This window comes from Coenobita brevimanus, chromosome 56 (assembly GCF_032717465.1).
Source record: "Coenobita brevimanus isolate Jiangsu-jjx chromosome 56, ASM3271746v2, whole genome shotgun sequence".
Taxonomy (NCBI): Eukaryota; Metazoa; Arthropoda; class Malacostraca; order Decapoda; family Coenobitidae; genus Coenobita; species Coenobita brevimanus.
Genome location: NC_137009.1, coordinates 37,733,153 through 37,753,170, shown reverse-complemented (window position 1 = coordinate 37,753,170; position 20,018 = coordinate 37,733,153). Strand labels below are relative to the sequence as shown.

At 39.6% G+C, this 20,018-nt stretch overlaps 1 protein-coding gene across 1 annotated transcript in view; it reads right to left on the bottom strand.

Annotated features, from left to right (window-relative positions):
• Nucleotides 1-11,462: 11,462 nt before the first annotated feature.
• The window catches only part of LOC145401714 (glutamate-gated chloride channel-like), a 221,133-nt gene continuing 212,577 nt past the window's right edge, over nt 11,463-20,018 (bottom strand). The window contains exons 8-10 of the mRNA XM_080273896.1: nt 17,057-17,286; nt 15,314-15,511; nt 11,463-11,705 (exon numbers count right to left, since the gene is read on the bottom strand). Of these exons, the coding sequence (XP_080130022.1) occupies nt 11,463-11,705; nt 15,314-15,511; nt 17,057-17,286 (671 nt within the window). The remainder of the gene's footprint in view (nt 11,706-15,313; nt 15,512-17,056; nt 17,287-20,018) is intronic.

The following is a 20,018-nucleotide window of genomic DNA, read 5'->3' as shown; positions in this document are numbered from 1 at the left end:
GACAAATATTTCTAAACCCTTTCTGCTCATCTGATGGCCAGGCGGTGTCCGCTTTGAGGGCTGTTTTAACTAGTAACCAGGCCCTCCTCACAACTAAGGCCCACCAAAGTTCATGTACCCACGACTTAGAATTCAAGTTATGAGTAGTCCAGTTCCGTCAGGTGAAAACAAACCGACTATACTGCCATAATACCCAACCAATGGCCGTCTCAAAATGCTTCACTTCTCGCAGGAGTTCAGTGTTTGTGACTGAGTGATATCTGAAACTTATTTGACACTTATCCCCTTCATTACTGTGATGTCTTATTGTAGTTTATTCTTGAAACCTCCAGACAATTCTCACTCACTCTCTTTCTCTCTCCTCTCAAACTAGGAAACACCTCTCATACTGCATGTATTCATGCTGTATGCAACCCCTCCAATTCAAAAGGTGTGGCCTTAGCTACACAAACTCGTCTGAGGGTAGCAAGAATAAAATAAATTAATACATCATCGTAGTGAAAGCGTGGAACATTAGTACATACAAAGTCTCTCTATGCGGGGATGGAGGTGTTGGAGAGGTCACTTCATGTAGTAGCACCAATATAATTTTGCAGCGAAACTTCATGGCTATACAAATGTCCCTCAACTACTTCCCTGTCCCCTGCAAGGATAGTGAACCACGGGAGAAGGGCAACTTGAAACTGTAGTCCACTTAGTTCATGTTTCAGAAGCCTGGGGCCACACCAAAAACACAAATTTATTCCTAATCCACCAATCTACAAGCCTACTACATTTAAATATCAAACTTCACCTAATTCTTCTCATTTTCACTACTGCACGCCCTTGCTAACCTGACAGGTGGGTAAACTTAACTAATAACTAGACTCATTCCTATCTCGTAACTAACCCTCACCAAATTTCATGCAACCACACCTTAGTAGTACTCAAATTGTTGGCCTGGCCTAGTTCAATCTGATAGAAAAAACAGACACTATAATTACTCCCAACACAGAGAGACAGCGATGCACTACTAGGAAGAAGGTCATCTATTGTCTCGGGGGAAGATAATATCACATGAAATGAGAGAGACCCCAGCATATCCTCATTACCCTTTCACTATACCCATTTTCTTTCTCCTAGTAATGTCGACTTTGGCTTACTCTAATATTTACTTTTATTGCTACTCATTTTTTCCAGCGGGATTATGTTATTTTCTGCAAGCAAACATGAAAAGCGAGATTGGCGGTTTTATACATTTATATATATATTTTATACATGGTTTATCTTTTTTTGCGATTTAACATATATAATGAATAGTTCTATAGTGAAGCAAGGGTAAGCGAATATTTGAAACACCGCGCATAAGGGAAGTATTTGGTGGAAGGGAAACAGTTAAGAATTTTATAACAAAACAAAGATAACAATAATAACAAAAATAATAAAACTGGTGCCTTACTAAATTTAAACACAGCACTTAAGTACATTGTCAACAGTGCCTTAATAATAATAATGATGATGATAATAATAATAATAATAATAATATAATAATAATAATATATAAATGGATGTGACAACATTAGTGCCAACAAACATTTTCATGTAAAATATATCTATATCTGCAATAAATAACAATTTTATAACAGTATTGATGATATTTATGCAAACTGTACTTTAATAATAATGATGATGATAATAATAATATTAATAGTGACCACTGTCTAGTAATTACTTTGCGTTCCCATTTAGAGATACAATTACTTTTTGGACTGAATCTGTTCCCACAGGAAGGCTGTCCTGGCAACTGCGGCAGACCTTCCAGAAGCCCACCATTTCCTGCGCATTTTGCACAGCCGATAGGTAAAAGTTAAAAGCATGTGTTAAATTAATGCGTACTTTAACATATGAAAACTATACAAATGGGTGTTACAACATATCAGTGTACCTCAAGTAGGCACAGTATTGAAAATAAGTGAACCAGCACCTTTAAATAAGTAGAAATAAGGAATGCCACTTGAGTAAAAACTTAGGTCTCTTTGTGCAGCAGAAGTGTGGATGGCCATTCCCGTCAAACTGCGCGGGATGTGCACTTCAAAGGCAAAATGTCCCTTGTCTTTAGCTTGTTGCTAGTCGGGGACAATGCTACTTATGAACATTCCATTTATTGGAAACATTATCGGACAGACTGATCTTTGGCTAAAATTTTAGTATATGTGGTTAAGTTTAAGTAAGAACAGCTGATAAAAACATCCACTTTCCTCCAAATCTATGCACCATTGACATGCCTGGTAACAACCATGACGCTCAGTGTGTATAGCTCAAGATTCAATTAATTTAAAAAAATATATATTCAATCAGGAATGTTTTCTATACCACACTAATAGATTGGCGTGCTGGAGAATTATCGATTAAAAAAGGGGGGGAGGGGGGCAAAGATGTAAGCAAAGGCCAGGCCACATACTACACTCTCTAGTTCAGGGTTGTGGGAATGGCTCAGTCAGCATTCCCAGTGACTATCATTTTCTACATCCCATAGTCTCTATTTATGCTTTCTTTCTTTAGTATTTTTTTATTATGTCCATTCAATGCATGGTTAGTGATTTCATGAAGCAACCAAAACATCTGCTCCTCACACAGCATGCAACCATCCACACAACACATGACTGGCGAGTGCAAGATATAGGCCAACCAGTATATCTGACAATCCCATTCAGGAATTATCATCTGACATCACCTCCAAAGTGCAACATTTTGAAAATTTAACAATTATGATTTCTGGTGGAATTTTAATCACCTTAAAAAAATGCCCATGCCCATATCCTTATTTATGTTTGCATGAATATTGCCATTCTCATTTCTCACTTCCCCAAATCTGCAGATATTACTGTATAGTGTTATATTACAGAAACCAAATGAATAATAATAATAATAATAATAATAATAATAATAATAATAATAATGCTTAATCACTAGCTTCTTAAAAGCTTCAGTTCTTCCAAAGAATTCAGTGGCAATAAAAAACTCAAAATAACTAAACTATCTTTCATCAGTTGCATCAAAAGTGGCACCAACAATATTATGGTAAACATTTAAAAATTCATTATACTAAAAAGAAAGAGAAAGCAAAAGAAAACGAAGGGAATGAAAAGGCACTGAAAATGGATAAGTAAAGAAAACTGTATGCTAATATGAAATTTTGAGCGGGGTACAAATGAATACAAGTTTGAATGAGCTGGATTGAGGGTCGTTATTCTAAATGACATGGGAGGCTTAACACTTCTTCCTTAGTGATTTACTTTACACATTACACCTAGACATTACCTTGTGTGTTATATCATTTTAACATCAACGGAGTCTGCATCAACGGCAAACAAAAGGATACTGAGGTGTAATGTACAGAATAAATCACTAAGGAAGAGGTGTTACGGTCTCCAAAGCCACCCATAAAACGACTTCGAGGTAAATGTCATGGTATGGTTGCTGAAGGGCAAGCTAAGAAAAAAAAAAAGCCGTACATCAAGATAAAGAAACCGTCACTAGCGCTAATCTAAAACACCAATCACCTAAAACCGAGTCTCCTATCAACCCCCTGCCCTCTCTCTCTCAACCTTCTCCCCACCTCCCTCACTCACACACACACACACACACACACACACACACACACACACATCTTTACTGTTTCAACCATCTCACAAACTTATCTTCCTTCTCTTCTCATCCTCGATCCTCTCATCTAGACCAACTCCCCCCCCCCCTTCACACACACACACACACACACTTATCCTCATCCTAACTGCATTTCCCCCTATGCTTTTCAAACTATAACCGACGTAAATTTGTCAAACCGTTTCAAAATTGTAACGAAACACTGCGCAGCTTCTACAAGTCATCCAATACTGTTACTGAAAATGCTACGGTACGGAGTTGTCTATTCCAGAACTGTATGTATGTATTTATGTATATACTGTATAAACATTACCCTCCGTAACATACACACACCATGATGGCTAAAATGGAATCATTCACTACTATTAAACGTGATATTGCATTTCAAATTACCCTTATAAATGTCCGCGTTTACAATGACTCCTGATCTTGCTGGCGTATAGTTGGAGGTTTTACAACACCTGTTCTATAGTGATTTATTCTTCTTATTACACCTTCATATTATGCTGTATGCTGTTTATACCTTTTAAAGTCTATATGAGCTACATCAGTACCATTCAAGAGGATATCAGGGTGTAATAAAGAAAATAAATCGCTAAGGAAGAGGTGTAACAAAATATCCTACATCAAGAAGCTAGCAACATACAGGGTAGTCCTTAGATATTACCAGCCAAATTTTGTGAGCTGCAGGGATGGTTCAGTCAGAATTACCAGTGTCAACCAGGCATTATTTTCCACTTCCCATAACCCCCTCCGTGTCATCCATGCATCATTTTCTCCTTCTCATAACCCTCTGCTTATTATGTCTTCTTTTTTATGTTGACAGCTTGCATGGCACAAAACAGATTAAAATGTAACTCTCCTAACACCGGCAGACTCAACCATCCCCACACCACACAAAACAGGAGGTCACTATTAACATACCACGCTGTACTGCTAAACACTTCAAATTTCCCGCCAAAAAGTAAATCTATACAAAACTCGACTGCTACCTCACCGCCTACCTTGTTTGACGGTCCAGCCACAAACGTACTGTTAAGCGTAGTATTTATGTTGGAGTTTGTTGATAATGGGTAGTATTTCTTGTTGGTGTAAGGGATATCGTAGCACCTTTCTTAGCGATTCATTTTGAATAATTACACTTTGTGGGTCACTTTTTAGTTATTTATTCTGCATTATTATACTCTGGTAGTCAAGTACTTGTGTATTTTATTTGCATGTTTTTAAATACTGACACACTCCGTATCAGTAATATAGTTGTTAAGGTGTAATAGGGATAATAAACTCCCAAGAAAGTGATGTCAGAAATCTCTTCAGCAATTAATTTTCCACATTACACTCTGGTAGTCACGTACTTTATATTTTGTTTATATCTCAGTACTGTATAAGATTATGAGATGTTATGGTGCAACAAACAAAATAAATCGCTGAGGAAAAGGTGTTACAAAGGCTCCTGAACCAATAAAAATACATCCCACCAACAAACACATGGGAGAAACACTAAATGCTTGGATATACTAAACATACTACTGCGCTATACATCACAGTAAATAAACACACTACTGGTATGCCAAAGTGTCAAAAAAAAAATCATTAAATACTTCCTCATTATAATATCATGACATGTATTTTCTGTACAAGATTAATATGCCATTATATCATAAAATCATTCATAAGCCAACTTCAAATTATCAGCTACCAAAAAATAAAAGCAATTATATATATACTTTGTCCCTATAAGAAGCACAGCTGAAGGAATGTCCCTTTGTTTATATTAGAAGCCGAGTAATAATGTACGGTATATACACATTAAGCAGAGTCGTATAAAGCAAAGAGGTCCTTATCAGACACACAGACAGACAGACACCCTCACACCAATTTATATAAAGGTCTTGTGAGCTTCGTGAAATATATATACAGTACATCATAAAAACCCACCGCCATATATATACTAGCACAGTGTCACCTAAGCATTATTGGACCTAGGGGCGTATTCCAAGTGGCACTGAAGCCTACCTAGCACCTACTCCTAAGTGATTCATTCTGCGTATTACACTGGAACATCCCACAGTATGTTATTTATATAATATTAATATCGTGTACATCAGTAACATACAAAAGTGTACTGAAGTGTAATGTACAGAGTAAATCACTTCAGAAGTGGTGTTACGACAACTCCAAAACCACTTTAAATACGGTTCCTAGAGGTAAATAACTTAAGACAACTTTGATTTCGCTTTCAAATACTAATAGTACATACTCTTCCTTTACAAATTTTATATCTACATCTGAAAAACAACTTAATTAGTCCTCAGACTAATACTACTTACAATAGTCATCCTTAAAATAATTAATAAAAATTCAATAAAAAAAAAATCAGCAAACACTTATAATATGTGATTTATTACATTATTGAGGACCCAATGGTACTCTGATTTTTGTTTCCCTAATATAAACAATGATGCCAATATTTCCGATAACCTACGGCCACGTCCAGACTAAATGCTTGCTGGTGCAGACAGGAATTATAAATCATCCATAGAAGTCCTCACCCACACCCACATGCATCCACCAGGGCCACCTGCACAGGCTCCAGTGATGCCGCACATCCACCCACCCCCTCCCGTGCCAACAAGCATTTGGTGAGGATGCTGCGGCCTAATACAAATATCTGACTTCACTGAGGTCATACGAGTTAATTCAGTTTCAGTTTCTCTAATAACAATTCCTGATGCAGTTTGAGGCTAGTCTGAGCTGATTGCTGCAACTTCATTAATGGTGTGAAGTAGCTTCATATTCAAGGTAATAAAGAAGGCTTCACAACACCTCTTCCTTACCGGTTTAGCTTGCATATTACACCTCAACATTCTCTTGTATACTTCTATATAGCTATAATTTACATCAATAAAAATACAAGAGGATATTCAGGTGCAGTATGGTGACTACAGTAAATTGCTAAGGAAGAGGTGCTATGAAAAAAGCCACCCAAAATACAATCCATAATTTATCATTTTAAAACTGAGCTCAGTGTAACATAATTACTGATGTCAAGATTTTTTAGTATACTGAAGATTTTTTAGTATACTGAGTAGCTTGCCCTGACTTCATTTGTCATAACTAATTACTTCAACTGTCTTACTTTATGCTAATGATGTAACTACTGTACTTTCAACTCAATGTTCCTTCACCTGACTTCACAGTATTTGTGGCACATCTTCCTTAGTGATTTATTTTGTAACCGTTAATACAGAACATTTAGGGGAGGGAGACTAACCCACACTCCTAGCAGTATCTACATGACAACTTTTGGTCATCTCTTGTACCTGAACCAAGGGACCTAGACTATAATGCGTTCCAACAATCACACCACCAGGAGTCTATTTAGTACCCCAAACCTTAATATTCTGCTGCATGTTCACGTCTTCGTAATACCGACAGTTTGCACCAGTCACATGAGGGAGGTGATTAAGAAGCAATAGACAAATAACTGAGGAAGATACATCACGAAATCTCAGTCAACGAGGTCATAGGTGGATCTCTGAAATCGATAGTCACAACTTGAAGCTAGACTGTACTATGCCCTGACTTCACTGATGTCAGCCTGAAATATGTTATAACCTTAATGATGTCACAGCCTTTACGTTACTTACACTTTTCAAACTGCTGTCACAATTATTAGTCAGAATAATTACTTCCTCCCATGATGTCACCACCTAAAGTTGATCAATATCTTCCTCTAATGATGTCATAACCTAAAGTACATAAATTACTTCCCCTATAATGCCATGACCTGAAGCCAGACTGATTCCTGTACTTGCCTGAATGTCTATAGTCTACTGCTACTGAGTATGACTTCATGATGTCACAGCCATTCAATACATTATGGTTCTGAAACTGATGTCACAACCCTTGAAAACTACTCTGCTCTGACTTCACTTACACCAACCTTCAGTTATCCGTATTGTTTCTGACCTCAGTGATGTCACAACCTTCCAAAATAAACACTGATGTAATAAAAAAAATCTTTAAATTATTATGCCGAAATCGCTTCACAGAAAAACTACACTAATATGTTGTGCAATATGAGGAAATAAATATAGAAATACATAAATAAAAACCCTTATTCTATACATATTATGGAACTCAAAAATTCAAATCACGCTTCAACACATTATGCTTAAAATCACTATATATTATGCCCAGTAAAATATTATGGCAACCAATTAACTGAAAGATATGATAAATAATGTATAATACTCACAATTCAATGTACAAACACTGAATGTACGTTAGTCACACATCATTCACACTTGGATATTGTTCATGATGTTTGTTTTTCACTCATCCAAAGAAAAAAGAAAGTTAAAGCATTTTCACCCATTTTGATATATTGGAAAAAAGATCACGCCATTTTTCATAATTCACCATTCACTCATAAAAATCTATGTAAAAACATTATCTAGATTGTCTTCACATGGATAAGAATATATGCAGTTTATATTTTATTTTTTTACATATATAAGTTTATTTCTTTTATATATATATATAATTTCAGAAAAGTTTTAGGGTTGATATATATTATTTTTCCTTACCAGGGATATTCTTCATCATTCGTACTTACACAAAAATGTTTTCTTGGTTTCACTCCATTCACCATTGTTCGTCCACTCTAACTTGCCAAGAGTTTTTTGTCTTTCTGTAGCTTATTTCCTGTGCCTCAATTTCCAAATAAGACGATCCAATGGCTGTGCGTCCTCCCCACTGCGCTTCTTCGTAACTAGCGCTGTGTTCTAGTGTTATCTCCACAGCAAAGCATTTAAGATGGGAAACGGCATTATTTTTGGCCAAGTTAAAGTGGACAGCGTAAAAAATATGATACTGGCTGAAGTCTGGTGAAATGAAGCTGTGTTACCATTTCATTACGTATCATTCATGTTTCGTCACTGGCCTGTTTCACTGTCTTTCATTCAGGCTGTCTTACGTTTTCAGCTGTTTATGAGTTTCCTTTCTGTATCTTAACCTCCTGCACCAGAATTCTTTGCTCTCACTTGATTTATTTTTGCCACTTCTCGCAAATAATCGCTTATCATTTTCAATATTCATTCCAGTTTAAAAGTTTATGGATATATAATTCTATGACTGACTCCACCACCATCAGAGTAAGTCTGTTATAACCACATTGTACCCACCCTCTTTCTCTCATGTAGGATTAATCACAGTATCACAATTATAGATATAGGTGAGAGAGAGAGAGAGAGAGAGAGAGAGAGAGAGAGAGAACCATGTGGTGAGGAGGGGACTGGGTGTTGGTGGTGGTGATGCAATACAGTTCCCCACACAGAGGACCAACGGGGAGGGGGTCTGTTCAGGGAGGGTTGATAGTACTGGCGGACCCAAGGGAGGCCTAATTCACAATGGAACTAACTCCTTGAATCCAATGACGTAACTTTCATATTATTCTGGATATCAGCAAATGGTTTATGGTTTTATGCAGATGTATAATGGCTTCTCATCCCAAAGGGGTTATGGAAGGTTATACACTATCCACCTTAAGTTCTGGCGATCTATATACGACTTTGTTCGGTTCCCCAGACCCCCATACTGGAAGGGTTAAAGAAGGCTATACCTACTTTAATAATAATAATAATAATAGCGAAATCAAGTGGAGAGCTACATTAGTGAGCAAATGCATGACGTTTTTCAAAGCTTGTTTCTGGTATAGTATCCCTTTACATACAGGCTGAACACAAGATCCGTCTTATCTCACACACACTCTATGTAAAAGAATAAAGGGCACATTCAAATTAAATTTGCCTTACATTATTTGGGCGTTTGAAGCTGAGTTAAACGTGTCTTCATTAGGACTGGCGTTTATATCCATCTTTTGGTGAGTTTGTGTGCATTTTTAATAGTTCTTGTACAGTACAATAAAATAGCTCTACAGGCCTAAAACAAAAATCTGAGGAAGGTGCCTTGAGATACTAATACCAGGCCCAGGTAAGTGCAAAGTAAGCTTCAGGCCAACTGACCGAGAAATAAAATCGTGACGGTGTGGCAATAAACACTGGTCACCAAGCATAAACAGGAAAAACGAATTATTTTCCCCTTGTAAATACACAAAACAATTAAAAATTTTGAGCTTGCATTTCAATCCTAGATCAGTGTCTTAACTAACCAATACTTCTCTTTAGTAGCATCCTTTTGTAATTTATTCACTGCCGCCCATGGATAATTATTCGGCTTGGGTGACACCAAACTGGGAGGGTATGATACAGCCCTCATTAGTCCCATCCCTATAAGCGAACACTCCTAAGCCGAATAAAATTGTCAGATATCAGGGGAGAAAGTTGCTGAATTGACGGGTTTAATTTTACCCTTTCGGATATGGTGACATTAAACTTATTTTACCTTTGACAGTTTTATTAAACTTAGGAAGCACCTCTCATATTTCAAGGGCTAATGAAGGCTACATCTAATTACTGGTGCCTTTTGGTCCTAAACACCATCTTCCTCTGAATAAAACAATCTAGAACCTGCAAAAATAAACTAATGAATTACGTCCTTTGATTCAAGGGGTTAAGCCTAGTGTGGTATGGTGGGTGAGAACACAGAGCCATAGTATTAACACTGAGAATGTTAAGGAGGAACCAAGCCCCCAGTTTTATGATTATTTCTCAAGTACATGACAATAATACACAGCCATAACTGATTAAAGCCTATCAACTGCCATGGGTTATTATAGCAGACCACCACTGACTGCATGAGGGGAGGTTCCATATCTTCATCTCCCTTCCATCAATACAACAGAAACCCATTTTTTACTTGTAGCCAACCATCAGATTTGGGGATTTCCGTTTTGCCAACCTATACATCTCACATCAACTTTTCTTCTCTATGAAACATGCTCACAAATTAATATTAACAGCAGAAGTTCCTGTTTCAGTATTTTGTTTAGAGGGTGCTTTGGTGGGCTGCCATGTTGTTATGCCTTGCAGAGTAATTAGAGTTACATTAGCTATTAGTTCTACAGGTTCTGCTGGATTGAGAACAGGTTAGGGTAGTTTAATACCTAACTTTAACCATACCAGATCAGACTTAAAAAAAAAATAACTTCACTGGCTTTTACATATCGCACTACTATGCCAAGCAAAGCATGGAGTCCTATGTAACTCAAGTAAGTCCTGTATTGTCCTAGGTCTGATTTCAACATAATTGAATTTTCGTTTGTGAGCAGACTTCACTGAGATTAAATGTTAACAGAATGTGTGAGACATCAATTGGTAAGAGGAAATCACCAAATCTGATGGATACCTAAAAGCAGAAACTGACCAACAGAACATGTCTGGTCTCTGTATTCCTGCTGACTACAAAACATAGGATGTTCTAAGCGTAAACAATCCAGAAATGTTCATACAAAACTGGAGGTTTGCCTTCCCTTTCGCAATCTTAGGGTTAATAGTACGGCTGTCAGGGTCAGTGAGCGTGGGACCGGCTGCTTCCCCTGGCGCTAGCTTGACCAAAGGGGCCGGGGGGCGTTGTGGGGGGCGCCGACCCCTACTAGCACCCCATCCTGCCCCGCCCCGGCCTGGCCTGCTGCGGCTGTCATGGCGACTGCGGCAACACACAAACATACACAAACACACACATTTACTCTTTCTTTCTCTCCTTCTGTGGCAGTCTAAGGATATGGTGGCACAAGGTGTGTACTCCAATAAACCACATCAGAGAGGATAACTGCTGCAAAAACACACACACACACACACACACACACACAAACATTCTTTCTCACTCTCTCTTGGCGTCTCTCGTGCTGCAGTCTAGGGTTGGGGTGGTGCCTCCTCCTCCTCCCGGAACAGGTAGGTGCTCCAGTAGACCACGTTGAAGAGGGCAAAGACCAGCGGGAATGTGATGCGGGAGATGACGTCAATGCGCTTGCTGCGGCTGGGGAACTTGGCCAACCAGGAGCCACAGCACCGTCGCCGTGGTTGTGGGTGCATGTGGATCTCGCACTGCCGCGCCTTGGTCAGGGAGAGACCATCCCCGGAGGCCATCAGAGGCTTCTGTCAACACACGCGGCCACACTGCACACACAGCCACACATTGCAAAGGCGTTGGAGGGCAGGCAGGTAGGCAAGCAAGAAGGTGAGCAGGTAGAATGGTAGGACTGTTGGCAGGTGGAGGATAGTCACGTAATCAAGCAGGAAGGCAGGCAGGTAGATGGGCAGGATTAATAGCAGGTGAGAGCCAGTCGGTTTAAAAGGTATACAGGTAGGAGTGGCGGGTGGCAGGCAAGCAACTAGGTAGATGGGGAGGTATATAGATGTGTACAGTGGAACAGAAGGAAGCTTGGCAGGTCTGAGGGTGAAGCATATTACAGGCACAGCAGTACGTTTTAAAGGATGGTGCACATGCCTTGCCCCCCCAACCCCTGTACCCGAATTGCTTGTATAATGGTGGAAAGTAGTCAGTGAGAGCCATCATCCACTCACTTGACGTAGTGCTGCCTACTTCTTCCTTCACCTTTATCATTCTTTTTCTGTGTCCTCCTCTCATCCTGTTTCTCCTATCTTTCCTGTCACTTTTTACTACTCTTCATTCCTTTTCAGGTGGCTTTACAGTGACTGACAAGCCTAATGGTTTCCTGTACGCCAGGAAACCATTTACAACACTGGGTGGTAAGTATATAACCAAGCCATATGTGTTCCCTACGTGTCAACAAGTGGACTGGCAGTGGGTTAGTGACCCTCCCGGTAAAACAACTAATTTAAAGACAAACGGCCACCCCTTACAGGATTATGGCATCTGGCAATAGGTAGACAGATAGTCCTTCCTTAGTTCACTCTCTTCATTATCCTAAATGGTCAACGTCACATCACGACCTTGTGTAAAATTATAACAAGCTACTGAATATGTCGGTGATAATAAGAGAATTGATAAACGTGTTCTATAAATTCACACCACCACTCAGGATATACTCATAATGCTAAGGTGCAAGAAAAACCAAGATATTAAATATGATGATGCTAATTTTACGACCATGGAACTAATGAGATCACCCATTCATAGTTTAATACTAATAATAATGGTTGAACTTTTTTTTATCTAAAGTGCACTTCAAAATAATTCACTGGCCCTCTGAATGAGTGAAATGTGGCAGTGTGGGGAGTGAGTGTGGTGCTATACTCACTTTATTTTAACCTGGCACCTAACATCACTAGAATATGATGTTAGTCAAGAGGCAGTGATGCAGAAAGATGTAGGCTCATAGTAATGACTTATTTTGCCACCAAGCTACGTGAAACAAACTGCAAAAGGAAAAAATTTTTGGGCCAAATGAAGGTGAAAAGATACAAGGTGTGAAAGTGAGGAAGGCAGTATGAAGTGTGGCAGCGTGAGGTATATATCATAAGGCAGAGTGTAAGATCTGCATTTGTAAATTTATTCCTATTAAGACAATTATCTTCAGCTCAGGAGGAACCATTCTCAATGAAGCGATTACAAACATCCTCCATAAAATTACCAAGATGTTATCCCATATTTTAAGATGGGAAGCATCTCTAGGAGTGGCCCAGCCAGTTTGTCACACCCTGAGGATTTTCACATGCGACACGTCTCACTCTAGCAAAGCCACATATGGTCCCGCATCTATCTAGGACCTCTATACGTGTTTTTCCAATGGTCGCCTAAGGACTTAATTCGGATATCCCCCCTCTTAACTAAGTGCTTAAACTGGAACAGGTGATTTGTGGAACCATGCAAGGTAAAAGATATGGCAAAGCAAAGCAAGCAAAGCTGTGGCGACAAGCAACTATCGCATGCAATTAACCTATACTGTGCTCTATGTTATCATAATTATATATAAACTGATCTCTTGAATTCACTAAGACTCTAGAGCCATCACAGTAAACTAACATATAAATGTCGAAACATTTATAACACTAACAACAACAATAATGGCACAAGTACAGGCAATAATAATAATGTTAAAATATGACAACAACAACAATAATAACAGTAATAATAATAATAATAATAATAATAATAATAATAATACCTGTAGTAATAATAGTCATAAAACATATAGATCCATAAATAAAAATTTCATATAAACCGAAAAAAATGTAAATAGGAAAAACTGCAAGAAAGCACCAAACAAAACCATACAGCATCAACACTAATAATAATGAAAACAAAACAATTAAAAACAATATAAATGATGTATCAATAAAGACAACAAAACATACTAACAATACCAATAACAAACACCTTCATTCACTATTAATAAACAAATTATAAAAACAGTCTTAATAATATACACTGAATGTAAATTATAAAGAATGGTAATGAGAAAGATTTTCATATAATTAAATAATAATAACTCTAAAGAACCAGGCTACGTTCTTGTAAACCTTGAAGAACAAACTTCTGTATCAATAAGTAACTGTCATTAATCTATCCTTGTGAAATTCAAATCTGCTGGCTATAACAACACGACTGCTAATTTTAATAAAGTTACTTTCCTACATGTCTCCACACTTTAAAAACTCGGTATGCTTAAACTATCTCCATTCAACTAACTTATTCCCATACCAATACTGAAATTCTTTATCTTCATCCTAACCCATTTCCTCACCCACACGAGGGATGAAGTAGGGTCTAGAAATCAAAGAAAAAAAAAATGACAGTGGGAGAACCAATCAACAGTATGCCCAATGAAATAAGTCACACTCGTTCACTCCCTATTCAAGTCAGAGAAATCCCAGTTCCACCTCACTGGCACACCGTCCACACAAAGGTTCCTGTCAGACGGTCAATTCAACAACTGTCAAGTTACAAGGGGGATGCCAAACCCTTGTCAAGTGCTCCTCCACACACACACACACACACACAAATCCTCCAACCAGCTCGATCTCTTGTCAGTTCCCTAGTTCCATCACTCCCCATACCTCTCTTTCTCACACGGGCATTTACCACATCAATTCACCCTCTTGGCTTGCCGACTTGCCACACCTCCTCCCACCTTCGAACTCACCATCTTATTTATGTATCTTCTCCCCGCATGACTATACCTTTCAAGTAAGCATTCTTCAGCTCTACTGTCCAAAGGTTTCCTAACGGAACACCTTTCACGAATCACATTATTTCTTACCCTAGCCGCTTTCCACACTACAAATACACATTCCTCAATAACCCCATCTCCACTGCTCTCACTCTCATGTGTTAGCTCTCATCCCACACCAGAGTCTAATGCCCATATGTTAATGTGGGCACTAACACTCCCACCATGTAATCACCTTGCAGCTGCCTCAACTTAGCCTTCTAATCACCTTGCAGCCACCTCACTTAACTTAGCCTTCCGTTTTGCATCAAGGTCTTCACGGCACCAGCCATGTTTCTTTCCTGTGCTACTCTACTCTCCACTTTCTTTGTTCATTTACCTCTCTTCTCGATCAGTGCATCCAAAAATTTCAATTGCCTAAACTTGCTCACAGAGAACTCATGTCTAAGGCAATCTGGACCATTATGAGGGATAGAGGATGAAGAACCCCCAGTCACCACTAACGCCTGCTCCCTTATAGAAATACATAAATAAAGGAAACTAAAGGGTTCCCCATCTACAATAACCCCCTAAATAACTGTACTGTATAAACAAACTCAATGAACTAACCATGGCAAAGGTGGTAGGGCCATCTGCGTCGAGGTGGTCCGTCTCAAGGGAGGCGTGGTGCTCGAAGTCAAACTGTCGGCGTTGCTTCTTGAGTTGTTCACGGTGGATGTCTGAGCGTGAGGCATAGTTGACCAGGGCAAACTCCAGCAGGGCACCAAACACAAAGGTCAGGCACACTCCCGTCCACACATCAATGGCCTGCAAAAAAGTTGGTTATTAGCCAAAAGATACAACTGCAAGAAGGCATCCTATATTTATTTCATGGGAAAAAAAATAACGACAAAGAGCCTGGAAAATATTTTGTGGTTTCCATATAATGCTGAATCAAGAGAAAGTCAAAATCAAGAACCCTTCACTTCGATATGCCTGGACACATTACATTTTAAAAGGCTGGCTGTGACAGGCTGTGGTACTGACTGACAGACAGTTGAAATGTTAACCAGCTGTGTACATGTAATATGAGAATACCAATAAGATTTAACTTCAAAGAACTGAAGAGAAGTGTGTGTGTGTGTGTGTGTGTGTGTGTGTGTGTGTGTGTGTGTGTGTGTGTGTGTGTGTGTGTGTGTGTGTGTGTGTGTGTGTGTGTGTGTGTGTGTGTGTGTGTGGGTGTGTGTGTGTGTGTGTGTGTGTGTGTGTGTGTGTGTGTGTGTGTGTGTGTGTGTGTGTGTGTGTGTGTGTGTGTGTGTGTGTGTGTGTGTGTGTGTGTGTGTGTGTGTGTGTGTGTGTGTGTGTGTGTGTGTGTGTGTGTGTGTGTGTGTGTGTGTGTGTGTGTGTGTGTGTGTGTGTGTGTGTGTGTGTGTGTGTGTGTGTGTGTGTGTGTGTGTGTGTGTGTGTGTGTGTGTGTGTGTGTGTGTGTGTGTGTGTGTGTGTGTGTGTGTGTGTGTGTGTGTGTGTGTGTGTGTGTGTGTGTGTGTGTGTGTGTGTGTGTGTGTGTGTGTGTGTGTGTGTGTGTGTGTGTGTGTGTGTGTGTGTGTGTGTGTGTGTGTAAAACTAAACAGGTGCTGTGTGCCCGCCATAATAGGATGCAAGCAGAGTACCAAAGAGCAGTGACCAAAGTAGAAGCAACAAAGGAGAAAAAGACAGAGAAAAATGCGACACAGCAAAGAAGAGGCAGATGCTGAAGGGAATCAGTAAGAGGAGTGGTGCTGCTGAGACAAGCCTCTGACTCCACCTGATTGTAAGTGCTGTATGTGTGAGCCCCGCATGTTATAAACGCTGTATCATATTTCACAGAGGGGCAAATAAGGCCTCTGTACAAAATCAGAAACTTGGGGTTAAAGAATGCACGGATTTGATTCAGCACACTCCACCTGTGAAGCGATTTTGCAAGAGAAAAAAAATCAGAGACTGATTTGGAAAAAAAAAAATCAATGACAAATCAAGAGGAAAGGAGACACCAAACACAGTGAAAGACAGAGAAAGAGTGAAATATTAAGTTACTGCAAGCACTGGTGAAGGTAGGAGGATATTACTGTGAAAAACTGGTTAACATGAAATATGAAGAACTGTTTTTTTAAGGCATCAGAGACAATATTTCTTTTGCCAGATCAAAACAATCTGTAGAAAACCAGCTACCTCGACCAACCCTAGTATAAAAGACTGAGGAGAGTGACTGCTCGATGCCTGAAGTCCGTGTGACCAAACATGTATCGATTAAAGTGTTTTACTACAGGAAACCAGCCAGCAAGAGGATAGTACCAATTACTGTACCATGGCTGCATATCGTCCCTCCAGACCAACCTTAGTGTAGGAGACGGGTGGTAGTGACTGGTTAATGCCTGATGTCTGTGTGGCCATGGTGAGCAGTGTGGTGACCCCCAGCGAGACACGAGCCGGCACTGCATTCTGATCCAGCCAGAAGGACACCCACGACACTATCACCAACATGCAGCAGGGGATGTAGATGGTCAGCAAGTAGTAGGAAAACTCTCGCTTGAACAGCAGGTCCACGCGGAGACACGAGTAGGCGCCTGTTGGGAAAAACGGAGGTTAGAGGTTGTTTGTGGTTTGTTATAGATACCCATAGTGTTAAGGATACAAGCTGAGAATGCAAAGGAAGGTAACCTATCTATCTATCTATTGCCAGAAGCCTTAATCCCGTAAGGGGTGGCCATAAACCAATCGCCTCCATGTCGCCCTGTCCCCTGTCATTTCACAACCCCCTCTCTCATACATCTCTCCACTCCATCTCATCCTTGGCCTCCCCCTCCCTCTTTCCCCTTCCACCTCACTCACACACACTCTCCTCTTAGTCTCGCTCTCCATCTTCTCCACATAGCCAAACCACCTCAATGTATTTCTCCTAACGGTTTCTATCACAACCACACCACAACGCTCCTTCACTTCCTCATTTGTAAACTCCACTTAAATTCAATCAAATGTTGGGAATACAAAAGAAAGTACATGCTACCTAAAATACAATCCAGTGCTGTTTTTGTCATTGTTTGTGTGTGTGTGTGTGTGTGTGTGTGTGTGTGTGTGTGTGTGTGTGTGTGTGTGTGTGTGTGTGTGTGTGTGTGTGTGTGTGTGTGTGTGTGTGTGGCTGTTTTAATCCACACACTGGCATGAAATATGAAACTAAACAGAAAGAAAACTTGGATGTTGTTGTAGGTGTTGTTTTTGTTTGTTAGTGGGTTGTTTTGCAGTGGTCTTTGTCTTGGTTCTTGTTCTGTTGTACCTGTTCACACACTGGCATGGAATAAGTACACAGACAGACAGACAGATGGATAAATAGCCAGGTGTGTGTGTGTGTGTGTGTGTGTTTACCTAATTGCTCTTAACTAATTGTATCTTTACAAGAATGAGTCAAGCTGGTACTGTCCCGTGTCTTAAACCATATTTATCGTACATATCCTTAAATTTGTGAATTGTTTTGGCACATACTATTTCATTCGGTATGCATTCCACTGATCAATTGCCCTATTTGGTAAAATGAATTTCCTTATGTCTTTATCACACTGCGTTTGAAAGATCTCCAGTCTTTCAAACGCAGTGTGTCCAGGCATCTCAAAATGATCGGATCTTGAATTTGGCTCTCTATTGTATTTTGTTTTTCTCTTGGAGGGAACTGTTACTGCGGGCTCATGGCCTTTGGTTCCTTCTTCCTCGCATAAAAAAAAAAAAAAAAAAAAAGTATCCTCTTGATGTTTTCACCATAGGTTATATACTCATTTATGTCTATTTTCTCTTTTCCAGTGACGTGTGTGTGTGTGTGTGTGTGTGTGTGTGTGTGTGTGTGTGTGTGTGTGTGTGTGTGTGTGTGTGTGTGTGTGTGTGTGGAGAGACAGAGAGAAAGACAGGGATCAATGCTACTGTGAATGTTTTTGTTGTAGTTGCGAATTTTTCTTGTCATTGCAGGAGTCGTTTGTTATTTTTAGTTCTTTTTTTTTTTCGTGTGTGTTTCCTCTTCCTGTAAGTGTGTTATTTAATGTTCTTCTGTTAATGTTATTGCGTTATTATGGCTACTGTTGTATGGTGGTTGCTTTGTGTTGTTTGCTAGCATTGTGTTTGTTAGTGTATTTGTGGATTCTCTCTCTCTCTCTCTTACACACACACACACACACACACAACGTCTCTCTGTTTATGTCTTTTGCTCTGTTGTAATAAAAACACATACTCCACCCACTTACAAACACATACTCCACCCACTTACAAACACATACTCCACCCACTTACAAACACATACTCTGTCCACTTACAAACACATACTCCGCCCACTTACAAACACATACTCTGTCCACTTACAAACACATACTCCACCCACTTACAAACACATACTCTGTCCACTTACAAACACATACTCCGCCCACTTACAAACACATACTCTGCCCACTTACAAACACATACTCCACCCACTTACAAACACATACTCTGTCCACTTACAAACACATACTCCACCCACTTACAAACACATACTCCACCCACTTACAAACACATACTCCGCCCACTTACAAACACATACTCTGCCCACTTACAAACACATACTCCACCCACTTACAAACACATACTCCACCCACTTACAAACACATACTCCGCCCACTTACAAACACATACTCTGTCCACTTACAAACACATACTCTGTCCACTTACAAACACATACTCCGCCCACTTACAAACACATACTCCGCCCACTTACAAACACATACTCTGTCCACTTACAAACACATACTCTGTCCACTTACAAACACATACTCCGCCCACTTATAAACACATACTCTGCCCACTTACAAACACATACTCTGCCCACTTACAAACACATACTCTGTCCACTTAACACATACTCTGCCCACTTACAAACACATACTCTGTCCACTTACAAACACATACTCTGCCCACTTATCACATTTTGCCCACTTACAAACACACACTCTGCTAATTTACTTGGCTTAAAACAGCATGTGTATCTTGAATGTTAAGCTGTAACAAGAACTTAACAATAGAATATGATGCTAGTCACAAAGAAGTGGTAGGGAGAGGACGCAGAGCCAGCACAGTGTCTCAATCTGGCACTGAACTATGAGAAGTAAGTTACAGGAGAGCAAAAATATCTGGCAAATAAAGGAGACGAACAGAAATTGGAATAAATGTTACAATATTAACCCTTACACTAATCTGACGTTTTTTGTATATTATTCTTCTTCCTATCATGCTGTTTGGAGAGAATGAAGGGAAGGAAGAACAGAGACAGGGAGGGAGGGAGGAG